General features: G+C 35.4%; 3 protein-coding genes across 12 annotated transcripts in view; 2 read left to right on the top strand and 1 right to left on the bottom strand.

Moving 5' to 3' along the window:
• The window catches only part of specc1 (sperm antigen with calponin homology and coiled-coil domains 1), a 182,656-nt gene that overhangs the window by 7,944 nt on the left and 153,234 nt on the right, over nt 1-21,478 (top strand). For 3 of the 10 annotated variants that reach the window (XR_012406455.1, XM_009301917.5, XM_073951566.1), the window contains exon 1: nt 203-301. The exons of 3 other annotated variants lie outside the window; for them this stretch is intronic. The gene's annotated coding sequence lies outside the window, so the exon portion shown is untranslated. Of the gene's footprint in view, nt 1-202; nt 302-488; nt 622-20,952; nt 21,027-21,478 lie in introns of those variants that run through there. 4 more of the 10 variants (XM_073951563.1, XM_073951564.1, XM_068221547.2 and 1 more) reach the window with 2 other exon arrangements.
• cntrl (centriolin) overlaps nt 1-21,478 on the top strand; it is a 548,241-nt gene that overhangs the window by 478,433 nt on the left and 48,330 nt on the right. The gene's annotated exons all lie outside the window — the stretch shown is intronic.
• Nucleotides 7,251-11,223, bottom strand: LOC141385712 (uncharacterized). The gene is made up of 6 exons (XM_073951753.1): nt 11,099-11,223; nt 9,789-10,077; nt 9,602-9,697; nt 9,357-9,449; nt 7,826-8,156; nt 7,251-7,433 (listed from the first exon to the last, which is right to left on the bottom strand). The coding sequence occupies exons 1-5, from the start codon at nt 11,221-11,223 to the stop codon at nt 7,830-7,832; spliced, it is 930 nt and encodes a 309-aa protein (XP_073807854.1). The 3' UTR covers nt 7,251-7,433; nt 7,826-7,829.

The following is a 21,478-nucleotide window of genomic DNA, read 5'->3' as shown; positions in this document are numbered from 1 at the left end:
CCTGGTTAGGACACCATGTTAGACTTCTCTGAAAACCTGTTTTGACTTCGGAGCAAGACACCCATTTAATTCACGACCTGTTTACAGACAGCCATTCAGTCGTCTGATCGTATTTTTCCTCTCTCTCTTGTTCTGCGGCTGCTGTTTGGTTTGTGGGTGGATTAGTTTAGCAGTCCTCAGGAGGACTGAGGGCTGGGACTATAATTGTACACACAGACGGCAGGCTGAAAGGACATGCTCCGGTTTATCTTCATCTCTGAATTGACACTGTATGCGTGAAACCCTAGAAGTTCATTCTGAGGTATTTTAAATGAGTCTTTTTAATTATGGTTTCTACTCTCAGGCATTTCATTAGAATGCTCTTCCCACGTGGTGATTATGACGTGAACACCTCTGATGCTGTCATTGATACTTCTTTGCTGTGGATGGTTTGCATTTTTTCAAGCACGCAAATACACACCCTTTGCCTGTCAGTGACAGTGATTGTCGCACCAGCCTTTTCTGAGTTCTGTGAGTTGGCAGATGGAGCTGTGTTTTCCTACAGCGTTGTTGATATTGCTCATTTGTTCATTTCGCATTTGGAAATAGTTCTTCCACTCAGCAGAGGAGTTCGGATCAAAGGTAACTAACCCTATTAATCAATTAGCTTTGATGGTGATTAGGATATCGACAGTTTGTGTTGTAGTTCATTTACGCCTGAATTAAGGCTTTTAGAAGGACAGACAGATGTGGTCCAAAGCTGAATATCTGGAAATGTACCGAAGTGCAATTGGCGGGTCTGCATTCAGACGACAGGAATGTGTGGAGGAAATGGGCTGCATACTTACTGTGTAAATCTCAGTCAGCCCGGGTAACTGCGTGGAATGCTGTAGCTACATCGGGTGGTGAAAAACCACAGTTCATTTTGGACAACCGGTCTAAGGTTTTGAAGTTTGTTGACACTTGAGGACAGCGGTACTTTAATTTGTAAACTCCGCTTTTAGTTTATTTTAAACACTTTTTGAGGCATTATAGTTCAGATGAATAATTATTCTGGTTATATTCTCGGAAAGCACAGCAGATGAGAAATACAAATCAAATGTTATAGGTAGTAGTAAACTAATAGTAAGAAGGACTTACTTTCCGGAAAGAAAAAAGGAATGTGTTATAAATATAATTTATTTAGTATTTTTCATCTGCTTTTACCTTGAGATCAGTGTGTTTTGTCCCCTTAAAATAATTTCAAAACCATTTTTTCTGCTTATGTAAAAATCCAGTTAATATTGCCTAATAAGAGACTACAGGGTTTGTTACTAGTGAAATAAAACCTAATGAGCAAAATTTGTCATCCACAGCAGAGGAAATGGAAGCAGTTGAAGTACGATTTAGATGCATTTACAAAGATAGTTTATTGAACCTATATAGCTTAAACGCATTTACATGCACACTAAAAAATGCTGGATTATTTAAACTCAAACTTCAGTCAGAAATGGAAAAAAACTTAGTACTGACAGTTGTTTTTGATCACAATAAGAAGATTTGCATTGGCACGTATAACTATGACTAAGAGCATAACGTGATTTATCTACGAGTCCGTCAAGCAGAAAGTATCATTTTCTTATTAGGTAATACACAGGGTGCAAAATACAGGGGGTCTGACCTCCCTAATTATTGCTTGATCCCCCCTAAAGAACATCAAAACAAGATGTATGGGGGGGTCTACCTTTTAATAGTTAAGAAACAGATTGCACTGATCTGAATCTTAAATAACATTAAAAATAAAATAATAGATAACCAAAATATACATTTGACCACCCCTATAATGGTTCATACCATTGTGAATGCATGTTTTTTTTGTAATATTAATTTAGTAGTTTGAATCCGGTCTAGAGCTCCAACAGTAAGTAAGTGTTTCTTGTAAAATAGACATTTAAACTGTAGCTCTCCATAAAACTAGATGCATAGTTTGTAATTTATCATACACTGACTCGCACATGGAAGTTAAAGAGCAAAATAAAAAATATGTGCAGTCTTTCATGGTCATCTATTAGTTGGGGCAGGAATACAAACCTGTCACCGTTTATTTAATTTCACAAATGTCATTAAAACAACTCAAAATCCCTCAAAACAAAAACAAAAGTTTGATTAATAAATTAGATGTAATTGAATTAAATATATGGTTTACTGAACATAACAGAAAAAACTTTATTATATACTATTTTGTATATATTATACAAAATAGTATATAATTAATATATATATATATATATATATATATATATATATATATATATATATATATATATATATATAATATATATATATTTATATATATATATAAATTTATAAATTTAAATATAAATTTATATTTAATATAGTTAATTATTAGCCAATTAATATAGTATATATATATATATATATATATATATATATATATATATATATATATATATATATATATATATATATATATATATATATATATATATATATATATATATATATATATATATACTATATTAATTGGTTGTTTTCATACACTTTTGAATGTAATTTATGCATCCACATAATTTGTAGAAAGAAAACAGCATTCACTGACATTTGAGATGTCTGGGAAACCTTTTGACATCTATCTATGCCTATAGGTCAGATGAGGTTAATGTTTCAGAAGAAGCTCTAATGTAAGCTGTGGAGTGTTGACTCATCCAGAGCTTTGACAGCACTCATACAGGAAGTTGTGCTCCATGGGGACTGCAGATCTCTAAGAACCATGAGCATTTTCATTCAGTAGCCACTCTCTCTCTTTTCTGCTCTCTCTTTCATCTTTGCGCTCATTCTTTTGGATAATAATTGAGGATTCCACTCTACAGTATCTCAAGGACATATGTATCATTCATTGAATAGCTACATAGAATTATCTTTAGTTAATAAGTGATGTTTTTTATGACACTATAATAAGGAAATGTCGTAAGGTAGTGATTAACCTTGAGCATTCTGTGTCCTTTTCTGAGTTATGGCCAGATGGACTGTTATCCTCCTTTTTGTCTTGTGCCTTGTCAGGGATATTCAGCTGAATGTTTTATTAATAAATCTTTGTTTCCTTATTTTTTTATTTTTTTATTTATTAATTTTTTTCTTTCTTGAGCCTGAAATTTAGTGTGTGTGTATTGTAGAATTTTAATATTGGAGAATAATGTTCGCTAGGAATGGGTTGGCAGGATTATTATTTTTTTTTTAAAATGTGATTCATAAATCTTATAATGAAGTCTTTACTGTAGCACAATGCACGTGTGAACCTATCGTCTTTTCATCTACTATTATTTATATTATGAAATAGACAGGCAGTAGTGCTGTCGCCTCACAGCATGAAGGTCGCTGGTTCAAGGCGTTTCTGTGTGGAGTTTGCATGTTCTCCCTACGTTCGCGTGGTTTTTTTTCCAGGTGCTCCGATTTCCCCCACAGTACAAAGACATGTGGTACAGGTGAATTGGGTTGGCTAAATTGTCCGTAGTGTATGAGTGTGTATGTATGTTTCCCAGAGATGGGTTGCAGCTGGAAGGGCATCCGCTGAATAAAACACATGCTGGATAAGTTGGCGGTTCATTCCGCTGTGGCGATCCCAGATTAATAAAGGTACTAAGCCGAAAAGAAAATGAATGAATAACAGCTAACAGCATTGTTTACAATGTAAAACAGCTTGTAAACAATGTCATCAGATATTTCCTATTTCTGAGGAAACCATTGCCCAATAGTCTATTGAACTAGAAAATAATTAGAGAGAAAATATTTTGGTAAATATTGTATATCCACTATATTATATGCTTACTTAAACTGTTTAGTATCTTTTTTTATATTCAAATTGTTATTTTTGCTTCAGTAATTTAACAGTACCATCAGTTAAAACATTTTAACATCCTTTTAACACCCCATTTCCCTCCCCTCCCCAACAGCAGCAGTTACAGTAATTAGCTTATGCTATCATAAATTTATCAAATACAGAGACGTACTATAAACTCAATAAATAAAAAAAGCATGCATACAGAAAATAATAAAAGTAAGAAACACAATAATAATAATACATACATACATACATACATACATAAATAAAATAAGATAATTACACTGCATCCCACCACAGTGACCTTATGCATCAAAAATGGCAAATAATTTCCCCATATTCTCTGATAAACATCTCATTTATCAAGTAATCTATATGCCATTTTTTCATATGCTGCCACCTCACCCCAATCCCATAACCCATTCTAAATTGTTTAGTATTTCTATTGTTTAATGTTTTTTTATGATTTAATTTTTTTCTTTAATAATTTAACAGTACCATAAGTTTACACATTTTTAAATCCTTTTATTGTTTAATGTTTTTTTTAATAAACCTGTTATGAGTAATTTTTATGAAATTTACCGTACCTAATATTTTTACAAATTAATTAATGATTTGGACCAAGATGTATATTGAATTTTCAAATTTGTTAATTGCCTGCGTTATGTGAGACAATGCTAAACTATACTGATAAACATTTTAAACCAAGCACCTTTATTTTAGAAAGGCAGCAGTAGTAAAAGTGTTGCTTTAGGGTTAAGAGAGCATCTTTTTTTACAACATACAGCACATTTGCATCTCCATCTGACTGAATATTCAGCTGTTTTACTTGCATAAAGGGGACCTATTATACAAAAATAAATTGTATAAGGGGTTTAAACACAGTTGTGTGGAAACAGTGCGTGAATATAACTAGCTTAAATGGTAAAAAAAGATCGCCTATTACTGAAGATCTCTCCCTTTTTAGTATAGGACTGTAGTCTTGTTTTTGAATCTGCCACTATGCTGACTCAGTCATTTGTAGCTCCACCCTCTTTTGAAAAAAGGGCTAGGTGCACAATCTCATTTGAATTTAAAGTGACCAAAATGGCACAATTAGGATCAAAATCTAAAAAGGAGCAATTTCAAAGAGTTAAAAATATTTAATGCCTCCTCCTTCATTTTACCCCAGACATACTCAATAATGTTCATATCTGGTGACTAGGATGGCCAATCCTGGAGCACGTTCTTTGCTTTGGGAACTTTGATGTGGAGACTGACATATGAGAAGGAGCCCTATCCTGCTGAAGAATTTGCCCTCTCATGTGGTTTGTAATGTAATGGCAGCACAAATGTCTTGATCTCTTGCTGATCTCTCACACACCTCCTTACTGAATGTTACCCCAAACCATGATTTTCCCTTTACCTAACTTGACTGATTTCTGTGAAAATCTCGGGTCCATGTGTATTTGTGATGATTAGGATGCAGTTCAACAGATGATTCATCAGAAAAATCGACCTTCTGTCACTTTTTAAGATGATCAACTAGATGTCAGGTTATTGTTTGTTGCTCTTACAACTGGGATCGACGACAAGACTTTTGTAAGGAAGTGTTTATTGTTTAGTCCCAAGTTTTTATTCCTCGTAATACATAAGTCTAGAGCAGAGGGAATTGTGGGAAAGCTGTCTCACAACAGTGGAGAACTCTTTAGCTGGAAATGATAACTTCCTGTCCTGCCTTTCTGATTCTAAACTTATGACTTGGCACTTTATGGGCCAACACTTTTATTGTTCCCATGTGCTCTACAGATGTTAGTTTACTGACGTGGAGGGACACACAAGTAATCTTGGCTATGTGTGTGTGTGTATTTTCAGCTGAGGTCAATAACAGTGATAATACAGACCATTAGAGCTCAATGAAAGCACTTTGAATGTCAGACGGCATCACATAAATCTGTTTAAGTGTTTTAAATGTTACTGTCTGAATTCAGTTTTGACACATTCACTCATCTGGAAATGTGAAAGTAAGCTATTTTAAGTAAGCTGTGAGGAAATACTAGTTTGAAATATCAAGCAACTTAAATCAAACGCGTTTAAATCCAAACTCTTACTCTGATATCTAGCTTTTACTGGACTTTGAAGTCAGCTCATATCATTTTCTTTTCACTATCAGTATTTGGTGTCTTTACTTTGTACTCCAGTATTATTCTTCACTGTAGACAACACTCTATATAGCAAGTAAATCACTTGAATATGCAACTAGTTCTGGATTTAGGTGTCTAAATGATTTGCAATTGCTAATAGTTAGATTTCGCTTGTCAGTGTTGAAGTTAAAGGCTTAGAATAAGTATAGCACAGATCTATTTTTACTTATGTTTGCTTGAACACTCTAAGCGTTTGAGAGTTTTCTTCTGCATCCTTCCAAAGCTTTATTCTTCTCTTGATTTCAATGGCTGCACATTTAGTTGGAGTTTAAAATGTATACTGTAAGTGAGAGCACAATCATTTTTTCTCACAGAAAAAGAGAAAGCGAGGAGGTCTTAGAATTGAGTTGCTACAATTATTCAATCTCATTGGCTTGAACTCGCCTATGACCATCCACGTTTGGATTTCATTTCAAGCCAAGGCAGCTGAAATAATAAATTACTAAATAATTTAATCAGACACTAATAAGTACTTCCAGATACATTAGGGAGATACTGTAGGTGCCTGGAGTGTTGTTGGGTCTCATTTAAATTTGGTTTAAGGTCACCTGGTAACATGGTCACAATTGTTTTAGTTTGATTCAAAATCAAAAAAATTTATTACACATATATTTGCTAATCTATTAAAAAAATATTCAATAGCTCACTCAAAGACTTCACATGTTTCATTACTGGATGAAGCAGCATTTTCCAAGAGTCTTTTATAATTATTTTGTGATAAACACATTTGAAATGGTTGCTTTTGCCCTCTTTGGTGTATTCAGTTCAGTATTAATACACTGTAAAATGTAATTAGTTGACCTTACTTAAAAAAAGTATGCAAACTCGTTGCCTCAAAAAAATTAAGCAAAGTAAACTTAAGATTAGTGAGTTAGAAAAGCTTGTTTTTTTTAAGTGTGCAGTACTATATCAAGTAGTACCACTAACACGTTTTTTTTAAGTTCATGTAACTTATTAGCCATGCTTAGTGTTAACTTAAATTTATATCAAGCAATCAACACAAAATGAAAAAATTAACCCCACTTAGAATTACTAAATACCTACAACTTAACACTATCAGTTCTGCTCACTCATTTTTCAAGTTCACTTAAATTAAAGAAACCAATTTCCTTTAATGGGTCCTTGTTGGACCCAAACCTGGGCAGCTGCAACATGTGGCCTTTTCTCTTCCCCATTTATCTATTTTTGCTGTTACTATGTGATAAAGGCAAACACAACACAAACATATAATTTAAAAGAACACTCACTGGTTTGATTCAGCTCCATTAGAAAATTTATTCAATGCACATTCAAGTACAAAACAGCAGCTAAACAACAAAGTTGTGGTTTGATTTAACTGTATAAAATGACAAGGAAAAATATAAAAAATAAAATAAAATAAAAACATTTCTGTGAGCCAATTGTATGCATGTCTTCCAATATTAAACAGGTAACTGCAGGACGATTTCAGTGCATGCAAAATCAATGCATTTCTGATCAAAACCGAAAGTACAACAAATACTTTTGTGTCCCAAAGTGAGCAGTCCAAGGATTAAACCAACACAAATAAAAACATCATTAAAAGTTTTCCCAAAAACACAAATGTAAACATTTACTTGTTGTAATAACAACTAACAACTCATTGCAACACAACGTGGCACTATTTCCACCATTAGCATACCTGCATAACATGGTAGACTTTAATGGAATATTCTTTTTTTTTTCCATTGAGAACGTAAATAAGCGAGAACAGTTCCATGAAAGCATCAAACTTTCTCTGATAAGAGGAAAACATTAATGGCTGCAAAGCTTACAAAGTGCTATCTGACAGCCGACAGCTCTTTACTGTTCTAACCCAGAAGACTGTTCTTCAGAGTTAACAGTTTTGGTGGGAGGTTTTTCTTTACCAGTCCAAGCATCACAGTCTGAATGAAGTTGAGTGTATTTGCCATGCATTTTGGGTAATCCAAATGCAATGCATATGTAAGACCAAACAAAGGACAAACTGCCTGAGGCAAGTTTTTAATATGATCCATGACAATGCCTCCCTCCAGAATGATGGCAGTGGAGATGGGCTGGAGGTCCACTGAGCTTTGACCCTCGTGAGGACTATCTTCACTGACAACTGTCAGCACACCAACAGTGATGCATTCTAGGGCCTCGTCTCTCTCTGTATCCTAAAAGACACACATTCTTCAGTATTGCAATTTATGCTATTCTAAAACATTCTTTTTTTAGTGTTGTAATGTTATCAGAGAATATGGTTTTAAATATGTTTTCACACTGGATTGTAACAATAAAGCAAACAAAATGTATTTGTTATGGTTAAACTAAAGCTAAAAAGGTCTATACAACCTCAAAGAGTGACACTGACTTTTCAACCTACAAAATACATCAATCACTGTACAAAATGTATATTGTATATTGAGCAGATAGAATTACATCTATGTCAACGTAGGTATAGTTTTATGTTCATGCAGACTGAAGGATTACAAATTTAAGAATATGTTTAAGATCTATGGAAGACATTTTCTGCCAAATTTAAATAAATTAAATGACTAAAATGAAAATTAAAACCAGATTAACGATTTCATTAGAGAAAACTTTATGCAAAATGTGTGACAAAATTGACAATAAAATGATTTCATTCTCATGGTGACAGTGCATTATCCATGTCAAATTGAAAAATAAAATGCAATTGGTGATTTCACATTTCATTTTCACTAGTCTCGAGGCAAGACAGCCAATATTAAAATGAAAAGCCAAACGTGAAAAAGAAACTACAAATAGTTTTACAAAAGCTCTTTATTAACGCTCACGCAATAATAGTGACAACTCAAATTAAAATTGTAAATTTTAGTTTTCATTTTAATTCCTCTTTTATTTTGGTAAAGTGTGTGTGTGTGTCTTGAGTTTGAACCTGTGAGTGAGTCTTTTTGAATGTGTGAGTGTGTGTGAGCCTGTGTTTAAGTGTGTCAATAAGTTTGTGTGTGTGTGTGGTGTGTCCACCTTCAGGTTGGTGTGTGTGTGTGTGTGTGTGTGTGTGTGTGTGTGTGTGTGTGTGTGTGTGTGTGTGTGTGTGTGTGTGTGTGTGTGTGTGTGTAAAATTTGCAACAGGAAATCTGTGGAGCAGTCATAGAAACTTTAGCAATAGCAATGTCCTTAAGCTATCTGACACTAAGTGTTGGCAATGGAAATGTGTACTTGTCAATAAAATTATATGATATATTTAACCCTTTTGTTGTGCCTTGATCACACTTGACTGCAGCAGCTCATGTTCTCAATAAAGAATCCTGCTGAAGAAAGAACCAAGTCTCCTTGTCTTCAATTCTAAGTGTTCTACAAGACCAAGCTTTTTCTTATGTGCAAGTACTTACAGAGCAAGTCTTGTAGAATTCACTGGAGTCATCACCGAGTAAAATGGGAATGCCTTTGAGGACAACACAGCGAAGTACTGTGACGTTTGGTGTCTAATGATACACAGAGCGAGAAAAGACCAGTTAACAAAGTAATTTGCAAGGCACAAGCAGACAGGAAATAAAATAGGTTGGTCTGGATGGTCTCATTTAGAACTTGATTGATGAACTATCACACAGATCAAAAGCAAAATAAACCTACTTACCATCCAGCTCATGTGCTGCATCAGCTCCCTGAGTTTCTGGTCAACAGTTCCCTTTTTTGTTTTGAAAAGTTCAATGAAACGTGGGGCATACTGGTCCTACAGGCGACAGGATCTCAGTGTCTGCTGTGCTGCCCTCAGTGTCTAATGTTGTGGTGGGTGATGACAATGCTGTTAAATGGAGAGTCACAAGAGGGATGATTTTGACTGTAGCTCTTTCAGGTAAATCAGTTATTTCAGTCAAATTGCAGAGGGCATTATTGGAGTCTTGATCTTCATACTGCAGTTTAAAGTCATACTGCAGTGACAGTTTATCCACCAGTTGCACTTTGAATTCTTCAATGGACTGTGGTCTCTTAATTAAAGTCAACTTACTTATATCATCTTCAGCGATGATGACTCTCAGTAACAACCTCTGGTCCATTTTGATAACTGTTTGAAAATCTGAAAAGAAAGAAAAGATCATTTTGGCATCAAACCTAGCAACATAAAAAGACAAAAACACTCAAATGCAGTATCAGATTTGAAATACCAGAGCTATAGGAAAAACTAAATCCTTGCAAAAATCTAATTATCAAGCTTTTAATCAATGAACTTCTTTAAGACAAGTGAACACAGCAGTACAAAAAGTAAATAGTAAATGACTCGCTTATGTGGTTAGACATCAAGAGAACTGTAGTCCTGGGTATGATGGACTATAAATCGAACCCACAGTATCTATAGAGACAGTCCAGAAATACTAATTACATCAAATATTTGAAATTAAGCCACTAAGTATGCCAGCAAATATGTTCCCTATCATAGCAGACTATGATAAACTGAGTGTAAAGATCTTTCTAGACAGGTAAACACTCTTGTCTGTAGCGAACCAAGACTGATCTGGGTAGTGGGTACTATGGTAAACATGGAAACAGCACAGCTACGAATATTGACTATGAAGTGCGAAGTGTTAAATAAAATAACATTAAGTTAGTTGACTGTGGTGATATCCCCAATCATATGTCGACACAGAGTGGTAACGTTAATCCTGTTTTTGATAAGCACAGACTTTTGTTGTTGGTAGCTAAAATTAGCATAGTCTTTACAGACTATTTTAAAAAAAATTATACATCCAGACTTGTTCTGATGTTCTGCCTGAGCTTACAAACAACAGTTATAAAACTCAGGAAACTCCCAAACCGCCGGGATCAGTCTGTCATCATCATGCTAGCTGCTAGTCAGTACTCGATGACAAATGTTACTGACATGGCAGGTGGGCGCGAGCGACAGTTAACGTTACTGCTACACTAAAGTTTTTCCTCAATTTTAACGTGACAAAAGTCTTGAAAATAATAAAGTATTGACCAAGTTTCATCCAAATATAGCCACGTTATGTCCATAATATAGTTAGCTAGCGTTAGCCGACATTACTACACACATCATTACTAGCAGGCACAAAACACTGGCGCTGACACAGAAACAAAACGATCTGCGCAAGGGTAAATTAAAATATTTACTCACCAAATGAGTGTGCCAAGCACAAGAATCGCTGTTACGCTGACGATAATCACAACTGCCGTTAAAGCGATGTTTAGGTCCAGCTCAATGATATCCAGCTTCATCTGGTCGGTCAGTTGCGGTGACATACCGTTTGCAAAATTACGAATCCCGCCACGCCAAGACCCGCCTTACGAAGCAGCTTGATTGGTTGGGGATGATTGATTGATCTGCGCATGCCCACAGTGTCATAAACTTACTTTTTCTAAATTAATCCAGCTCAAGTAGACTGAGCTGGTAAGATTTTTCAACCTCAAAGTACAAGTAACTTAATAAAAGTGAGTGTTAATAGCAGGTTGATAAAAACTGATTAAGGTCAATTTAATATTTTTAATTAAATACCATGTTTGCTTTTACAGTGTAGTGGTAATGCTGCAACTTGAATTTTAACAACGGAGTTTATATCTTACTGTAACAATTAACCGGTTTCCGCACTTTAATTTGTCCATATTAATCGTAAAGGCTTCTCAACACTGCATTTCTGCACGGAACAAAACACCTGCAACTAAACAAAATTATGCCAACTGTGCGCTATTCTAAAGTTCCAAGCTTATACACCACAGCTAATACCCTCGCACACTTGATTAACTATGGCTGAGGCTGTTAACTAAGGGCTGTTTACATGTTTCATCTTTTGTGTGCGCAAGTTTGTTATTTCTTTTCTTGTGAGCATATTGGGAGGGATGTGCAAGATGCGCTCGCGCTTTTCAGGTGCACCGAGTTAAAAGAATGGTGCAAGCACAATGTGAGTCACGTGATAAGAACTGAGCATTTAGCTTCCTACTTTGTATGGAATATACATGTTTCTACACCAAAGAGAAAAAAATACAAAATGAAAACACCAAACAAGTTCATAATATAGTTGATCACAAGTAATTTGACATTAATGAATGCATAATAATCATGATAATTATGAAACCATGATTGGTGTTTCCTCTAGGATTTTTTCCAGCTGTGGCGGCAGGCCTTTTTTACACAGATCTACCAACTACCTGTTCCGTTATATCAATGCCAAATGTTGTGAGCGCAGTATAGAAGTCGAGATCGCATCAATGTAATAGCCAACAGCATGCAGATCTCTTTGCTTGCGTGCTGATTTCCTCTGCTTGTTCACAAAACTTCTTGCACGCCCCCTCAAATATAAGCCGCTTCTAGAGTGCGCAGATCTTCTTGTGCTCTCTCAAATAAACGCTGCTGAAATGTGATTTACTGCGTTTATGTAACAAGTATGTCTCCAACATTTATTAGATTTGCTGGGAATATTTATGAATGTGTTTAATAAACCTACAGAGCCATATTAATGTGTCCTGAAGTAAAGTAAAATGGCTATACGTCATGTTTGCTGGCCTCACGCATCATGCACCTGTCAGCCAGCCAGTCAGTCAGTCAGCACGTCACCTTAAAGGGTTAAACAAATGACGCACAGCACTACTACGGTTACAGAAAAGTTTGCGCTGTTATAATTCACTTACCTTTTAATACGTTTTGGTGCGATTATAACCCGCTATTGAAAAAAATAAAATGTTTTGAATGAGAAGCTGTAATGTAGCCGTGGCGGGATGAATTTTGGCGTGGCGCCCCGCCATGGAAGAATGAATGTAGCGGACACCATGCATGATTATTCCTCAGACTATAATCATACAACCAAAATCTACAAATTGTTGCATCTCTAATCCCATAAATAAACTGTATTCCCAGTTCTTCTGTGACAGTTTGAATAATATACAGAAGAATAATAATAATGTAGGTTAAAAATACCAAAAACTGAAGCTGTTTCATAATCAAACAACGACTGTTCTCTCTGGGTCAAATGCATTTAGATGTGTGATGTGGTCTTCAAAGTTTTAATGAACATAAGCAAATCATTGTAAATTAGAATTAAGATTGCATAAGTGTTTCAACTCAATCTTAAAACAATAAAGTGTGACTGGACTAATTTTTACTACTTTATATACTAGATTTAACTACTTTATACCAGTCTAAAAGTTAAAAGCACTTTTATGTAAATTCATGGGCTGTCAGTATACAGTTGAAGTCAGAATTATTCGCCCCATTGGAATTTTTTTCTCTTTTTTAAATATATTTCCCAAATGATGTTTAACAGAGCAAAGAAACTTTCACAGTATGTCTTGTCTGATTATATTTTTTTCTTCTGGAGAATCTCTTATTTGTTTTATTTCAATTAAAATAAAAGCAGTTTTTATTTTTTTAAAAACTATTTTGAGGTCAATATTATTAGCCCCTTTAGGCAATTTTTTGTTCGATAGTCTACAGAACAAACCATCATTATAATTAACTTCCCTAATTACCCTAACCTACCTAGTTAACCTAATTAACCTAGTTAAGCCTTTAAATTCTGACTTCAACTGTACCTACCTATATAACACGTCTGATTAACAGTATTTGGTGCATGCCTGCTATCTGTCTCTACATAGGTTGTTAGGCTGGAATACAGCCATTGGCTCCGAAATCAAGGCACATCTGTTGTTTGTAAAAATTAGCCTACCACTAAAAAGTTTTCCCTTTTCAGACCCAGTTTGCTGACTTTTGAAGTAGAATACAGGCTTTTCAGTTAAAGGTGGGTCTAAATAAAAGGGACCTAAACCACAGCTGCTGAAATAAGATGCAGATGTCGTCCAGACTTGCAGAGTTTGTCCTGTGGTGAACCATTTATGTCAAATCAGCAGTAAGAAATAATGAAACTTTTTTTTTTTTGTCAGACAGTGAAGTGAAACTATGTTAAGGGGATGTTCTAAAGCAGTGGATTTATCTCATACTGATTTTATTAGGGGCGTCAAAATTAATCGTTTCTTCAGTGCACTGCGATGCAGATGGGGACAATTCAATATTGGTTCAGTCATAGATCATAACCGGTTATTACATATTGACGTCATTTATCTCCTGTGCAGGATACTATGGAGAAGGAGGCGAGGGCGAGTAAATAAAACGCTTCTACTACTTAAAAGGTAGATAATTATGCACAGTTCAACTGCTTGTGAGTTTGCGTAAAGTCTTTCATTGATACTGAAGAAGGCACAGCACACGAGCTGCTATTTCTAGGAAAAATTCTGTAAAACTCTCTGCGTCTCTCTTCCTTTAGACATTTGACCCCCTGAACTGTTTGTGAGTGTATTCTTTGAGGCAGGTCCCATTATAGGTACAGTTCATTTATCTTACTGCTTGTATTAACTGACAAAAGTTGAATTACAAATGATATATAAATATTAATATATTTATAGATTTTAATAAAAAAAAATTATGTTGTGCAGAAAAAATCTAATTATGTATGAAATTCCTCGTCAATGCACTGTGATGCACCGAGATTTTGAATTGAAACAAATCGATGGCATGATAATTGTAACCGAATGGTGAGATCAGTGTAGGTTTGAACCTCTAGATTTCATACATATGATGTTTAGGAGATTGAGATTTGACCAATACAGTAGTATCTGAATGTGACCCTACTCTGTTTTGCTGTGCAGGGTTGGCTTTAAGCTACATTGTTGAAATTAGGCATGAGCCAGTATGAATGTCTGGGTAAAAAACAACAACTTTTTCCCATTTGAACGTATATTTTTACAATTTTTCTTATTTTAAAATTTAAATGTTTTGAAACGGTAAACATGCCAGGCTAAATAATTCAAATAAAGCATTGACTTCAGAATCAGTTTTATTGCCAAGTGTGCTTTACAAACACAAGGATCTTGTTTTGCCTACAGAAACTTCCAGTGTACATAAACTGACAAGTGACAACACGAAAATAAATATGAAAAAAGACGACAAACATTAGACAGAGATGCAATTAAACAAAAGAGCTCTGGGTTATGATTTGTAGATTTGTTTTAGATATACAAGTTATATCTAGAAAGAATTGCATTATATATTGTTATAAGATGCTGTGTAGAAAATTAAAGCTGTGTAGTTTAAAATTATTGACTTTAAAATCAAAAAATCATTTTAATCGTGACTTTAAAATCATTGATTAATCATTGTTTTTATTAGTTTTAAAAACACAGATTTTTTTAACAAATTGAAAAGGCATCTTTACCTTTTTTCAGTAAGTCACTACACTGTTCAGATCTAAAGCATGCTGGATGTTGGTTTATAAGCGATTTGTTTTTCTGATGTTTCTTGAATTATGGACTAGGGATGGGAAAATAACCGTTTTCAAGGTATACTGCCTTTGGAAAAGTCAAGGTTTTGAAACCGTCAAGGTTTTCTGATATACCGTTCCTCAGGTATGAGTATAATTTATTTATTTATTTTTTTGTTTTTGTTTTTTAGGACAAAAGTATATCTAGCAGAAAATATGCTGCTTTAAATTGTAAAAATAAAAATCTGTTTTTGAAACAAGTGAAGACAGCAGAAGTCAATAATTCATTTAGACCGACAGGTTTACTGCTCCAACATATTTTTAATGTTTCTCAAAATGAAATATACTGTGTTCAAAAGGGAAAGAAGTTTTGTTTTTTTACCCAGACATTTAAAAAGAATATATTTTAGAGCAGTAATCACAATACCTCGAAACTGTGATACTTTTTCATTTAAGGTTATCATACCATCAGAATCTTATACCGGCCCATGCCCATCATGGACTGACCAGTATCTTTTGATTTGGAGGGTTAGGGTCCTTTTCTGCTGTAGATACTGTTGCCTTAAAAACACTCAATAAAATGGTTGTGAAAAACAAGTAAACTAAAAAAAAAATACTAAAACATTAGGAATTTGATTATTTTTCAAACCTTGACTTTTCAAAACTGTGGTAAACCACAAAGCCCATTATCATCATATGTCTAGTTGAAATCATATTGTTCTACTTTAAGATTCATTATTACTTTATTCACCGTGTTAGGCTCATATTTTGAAAACAGGTGCAATGACTTTGAACTGTAATTCAGTGCTTTTTTGAACTTAAAGTCTTCATGAAGAAGTGTTTACATCACATGTTTTTCGTCTTGAGGATTTCGCAAGCTGTATTAGCTGAAAAGAAAGGCATGTATACGCACTTTGTAAACCTACCAGAAATAGCTCACCACTTGGGCACCTTTGACATAGTTTTTTCAACGCACAGTGATTTGATATGAACTAATTCTAATTGTGCTTCAGATTTAGGACAGAAGGTTTGTGGATTGGGACACATCCGGAATCACCATGTGTTTCAATGGACTATAGCCGTTTTGTAGAGTACTACAGAACATAAATAAAAGTCTCTTGTCTGTCTTGTGCGTAGGTGCTTTATTGTCTCGGGTCATCTAAAAGACATGAATATGGCCTACTACACATGACCTCAGCTTGTGTTTATGCATTGTTGCGTGTTAATATCGCAATGGGAGCTTTTGTATTGCAGTATGTAGGCGTGGGTGACTTCGCTGTTCGTTGGCTAATAGACACTGAATGAGATATTTACTCTGGGTTTGGTTAGTTTATACTCGGTGTGTTTGCATTTGATGCTTTAGTTCAACTGCATCTGTGTGTAAAGGATCATAGGATGGCAGAATTCAAGCGAATAAAACCATTCAGGTGTTGGTGTAATTATTCATGGCTCCACTTTTATGACAGTTTGGGATTCATAGACATGATTATGGAAGGATTTAACATTAAGGCTAGCTTTTTTAAAGACTAGGAATACTGTTGCTCTGTAATGAAAATGTTAAGAACACTAACAGAAATGAAGGGACTCCTTAAATCAACATGCAGTCTGATAATTCACATCCTCATTTAAACTGCATACTGACAAACTTCGGTAATAAATAGACTTAATTCAGAGAAGTTTAATTTTTATTTTAAGTTCACACACACAGGAATATTCAGGCTTCTAACTAAAATTGCAATGTACATATTGTGGTAAAAACAGCCTTACTATACAGCCTGATCTCACAAGGAAACGTAAGTATTTTACGTTTTGTCAGTTTAGTGGCTGATTATCTCTATATAGTGGCATAATATCTCTAATTACAATTGTGACTAATCAAAACTCATTTAGAGATATCTGCAAATATTTTTCAATGGAAGTCAATGGAGGAATAGGACTAGTCATAATATATTTGCAGATATCTCCAATCTGATTTCGTACTAGTACAATTGTAATTGCAGATATCTCTAATTGTCATTCTGAGTACTGGAATTATAATTATGACTAGTCAAAATATAATTAGAGATATCTCTAAATATATTTAATGAGTCAGAACAAAATGCTAAAAAGGCTTGCCATAGAGAGCGCTTCACTGAACATAGCAGCAGCGATGACGTAAGCGTGCCGAGGCTCGATATGGTGTGAGCGCGGGCCGTCGGGGGAGACGGGAGGGGGGACAAGCGTGCTTTGGCCCGGTTCGAGGCAACTGTACCTAGTGTGAGTACGGCCATAGATGACCGTGTCATCTGCATATAACTGGCAGTTACGCCAGTACGCTTCCATTTTCCTTTCACATCCATTGCACGTGTGAAGACTTGTCCAGTTACCTCTTAGTATGTAAATCTGTTGTTAACATCACGTTTCCTCACGTCAGTGTGTGCGTGTGGAGTTTCTGTGCGTTTTAGCATGGAAAGTGAAGGAGAAACAGCGCAAATGCGCAGGTAAGGCCAAATCGCATCGCATTTCTGTCAGAGTTTCAACAGACACTCAGACAGACATTCAGACAGATCCAAAAACGAATGCCGTTTTTGTGTGTGTGTTGTTGTTGCAAAGATAGCCTAGATCAGTGGTCGCTAATCGAGGTTCATGTCCAGACCTGGAAGCGTCCCATACGGACAAGGTCATAAAACTGATTTGTTATTTCAGTCTCGCTTATGCTGGGTGTTCTTCTGCACCCGATCACTCCTGCTATTCGCTGTTTACTCTGTTTACCCGCTGTTTGCTAAGAACAATTTTCATCTCGACTGACTGTTCCCGCTGAATTAAGAGAAAACAATTGAACGCTCTTTCTTTGCTTAAGTTTCATCCACTACGATGATGCTGAAAAGTGAAACAGAGCTCTCTGGAATAATGAAATCATATGAAAATCATAAATAAAAAAAGTGGTGTTACCTTGGTGATGCAAGCATAATATAAACAGAAGTAATCAATACTTTAAAAGTGCTCAATTATTAAGATGTGTTGACATTATTATCTGCATAATTGGTTGAGACTGTTGAGTCGAAATGTTAAAAAGAAAAAGGATAAATGTAGGCCTTTTCTCTTTATTTTCGTAAGAAATGTATTAATATTAAAAATATTAATAACCTAATATTTTCAAAATGCCCTACTTTTATTTAATTAATGCAAAAACATGCAAGTCTACAGTCATATGTGTGAAGCTGTTGCATTGTGAGGTGTTTGTTACCCAATAAATATGCTTATTTTTCCTTGAATTGTTCTGTAGGCATTTTTTTCTCTAAGCATAGCACAAACCGTACCGTATTGAAACCGTCACCCTAAAACTGTGATACATACTGAACCGTGAATAGAATGAACCATTGCACACCTACTCTATATGACTATATTTTTGTCACAATACTATTGTTACTGTTGTGCTACCACTGTAAACCATTAAAAAATGTTGGTAAAATGTATTTGTCAAGCGAATTCTGAATAGGTCCAAATTAAGGTGCACTGGCCTGGGGTCCTGAATATTATTTGCTTATTATATTTTCAATAGCAGAATTAAAAAATGCTCTTGTCCAATGTTTTTTTTTTTTGGGCCAAACCTAAAACTAAAAATTCATAGGGACTGCCTGGTAATGACAAAAATTGTTTTATCTAAATAGCAATTTGTTCAAAAATAAAATGAAACTAAAAGTTATGTTCATGGGAAAATGGATGACCCATGTGCCTGTTAAAGTGACCTAAACTCAAATGCACAGGGATTGTGTTTGTGAGGAGCAGAATTTACTGCAAAATTAGCTGTTTTGAGACCCAGCCATTGCCATAATTTGCTACCCATCTCTATCAATCTGTCTTTATCAGTGTTAAAATTTAGAAAAGAGTGACTCAGTCGTCTGCAGCCCACAAACTCACTTTCTGTCTCTGTTTGTCTTTCCATCACAGAACAGGTGGCGATACCAGAGAAACTGTCTGTATTGGCTGTAGGCCTAACACACTCCTCTGCATTATTAACACTGTTACACCATGTTCTGATGGCTTTAGCTCACTCCATCTATTTACAATAGTTATTTGTGATAAAGGAAATAACTAACTGCTTAAATTAGCCTGGTCGTAAGGGCTACAAGATTAGCCAAAGGCAATTTTGATGTTCATTTAGGGTGCTTTCACACCTGCCTTATTTAATTCGAACCAACAGAGAGAGAGAGAGAGGGGAAAACATTACCTGATGGATCGTTGGTAATATTTACGCAAGATGACCATGTCGCAGTTTAGCTAAATTAATTCACGTCTCCTCCTGAAGTGACGAGCGATTCATTAAACACTGTTTTCCAGCCACGGCCGCGCTTCATTTTCGTAATGTATAGTTTGTCTAAAGCAGGGATACAATCAGCCAGCGCAGTCGTCCCTCCAGAGTAAAAGGTTTTGTTTACCTGCGGGAGCACTGGCATTTTCCCGCACTTGAATTCTGACCAATCAATAAGCAGTTTAGGAAATATGTTCAACAACATCTGGCCTATGAGAGATGTGGATTTTGTCAGATGACTGCATTTTGGTTCGTTTCAACTGGTTCGGACCAAAGCCAGCAGTGTGGTGTGAAAACGACCCAAAGACGGCAGAAGATGCAACAATGTATCATTTATTACCCTTGTTCCGGACCAAATGAAGCGAACTACAGATGTGACACCCTTAGTCAGTAAAGCTGGTTCTGTAATTGCCAGTACCTGCTTTCAGATGGAGCAGCGTTTACTTTACAGAAGTGAGACATCTGTGAGGTGATTCCATAGAGTGACTTTGACTCAGTTAAAAAGTGTTATGGTAACTCATGAACATGATATGAAGCAGAACTCAACTGGAATGAGTTATGAATGAATTCATTATAGCTTTTGTGTGACCTTAATTCTACTGCTAGAAGCAGTGCTAAACCAATTGAGTAGCTATATAGTTGTTGGGACTTAATTAAATAATAAGTTTAATTGACTCATAGCGATTTGATAACTGAACTTAAAATGTTTAAGTTACAAATGCTTTACGTTTTCAACACAAATAATATATTTGTACATGACTCAATATAGAGGGTGACGCAGTGGATTAGTAGGTAGTTCTGTTGCCTCACAGCAAAAAGGTCGCTGGTTAGAGCATCGGCTGGGTCAGTTGGCGTTTCTCTGTGGAGTTTGCACTTTCTCTTTGCCTTCGCGTGGGTTTCCTCCAAGTATTAGTGTGAATGAGTTTGCATGGGTGTTTCCCAGAGATGGGTTGCTGCTGTAAGGGCATCTGCTGCATAAAACATATGCTGCATATGTTGGGGGTTCATTCCGCTGTGGCCACCCCAGATTAGTTATGGGACTAAGCCAAAAAGAAAATGAATGAATGACTCAATATATGTTAAGTTTTTAAATGGACCAATTGTTTTCTCACTACAATCGATCTGCTCCAGAGTTCATTTCAATCGAGCTGAGACCACCTCATTCAGACTGATTGTTTGGCGCAGATCCAAGCATGATTGCTGGTTTCACATATACCGCGCTAATGGGTGAAACACGACAGGTTCCGAAACAAACGTCTAGGTGTGAAAGCACCCTTAAATGGTTTGCCACATTCGATTTCCTCAAACAGTTTCAGTTAACTTATTAGGTTTTACAGTGTATAGTCGTGTGTTTATTCGTCAAGTTAAATCTATAAAAGCAATTCATTTCTCTTTTTGATTTGCCGTGGTATTTTCTTTGTGGTGTATTCACAGTTTCCATGTAAGAGCACCTACTGGGCTTCGGAGGAGATTTACTACTGAATACAGAGCAGTTTTTCTTTAACAAGGTGCGCATGACAATCGCAGCATTGTTAAATCCTGGTTTTGATTTAATGTCGATTTATCACACAATCCTATTGGTCGTACATTTTATTCCATTTAATTGATTCCTGTAAAACATAACAAACATTCAATTAAACGTATCCTTATTTCTACAGTTCTACAGTTTACGATGAATAAAAATCTATAATATATTTTATATTGGGGAACATTCCAGCATGTCAGGCAGGCAGGAGAGTATAGTGATAGATTGCTGGTGTAGTTGTAGTTAAACTAAATCAGACTCAGTTTAGTTTAGTATAAATGTCCCTGTTGAAGTTTAATGTAGTTTAATTCAGTTGAGTGTAATACAAATGTCACAGATGAACAGCGATCCACTGAAGAGCAGCTCCACGAGCCTCATAGCAAGATGAATGCTTTATTTTCACAAATATTGTATGTGGGATTATACAAAACATGG

Source organism: Danio rerio, chromosome 5 (genome assembly GCF_049306965.1).
Source record: "Danio rerio strain Tuebingen ecotype United States chromosome 5, GRCz12tu, whole genome shotgun sequence".
Lineage (NCBI taxonomy): Eukaryota > Metazoa > Chordata > Actinopteri > Cypriniformes > Danionidae > Danio > Danio rerio.
The sequence above is the reverse complement of the archived record's forward strand: the minus strand, read 5'-3'. Positions and strand labels throughout refer to the sequence as shown.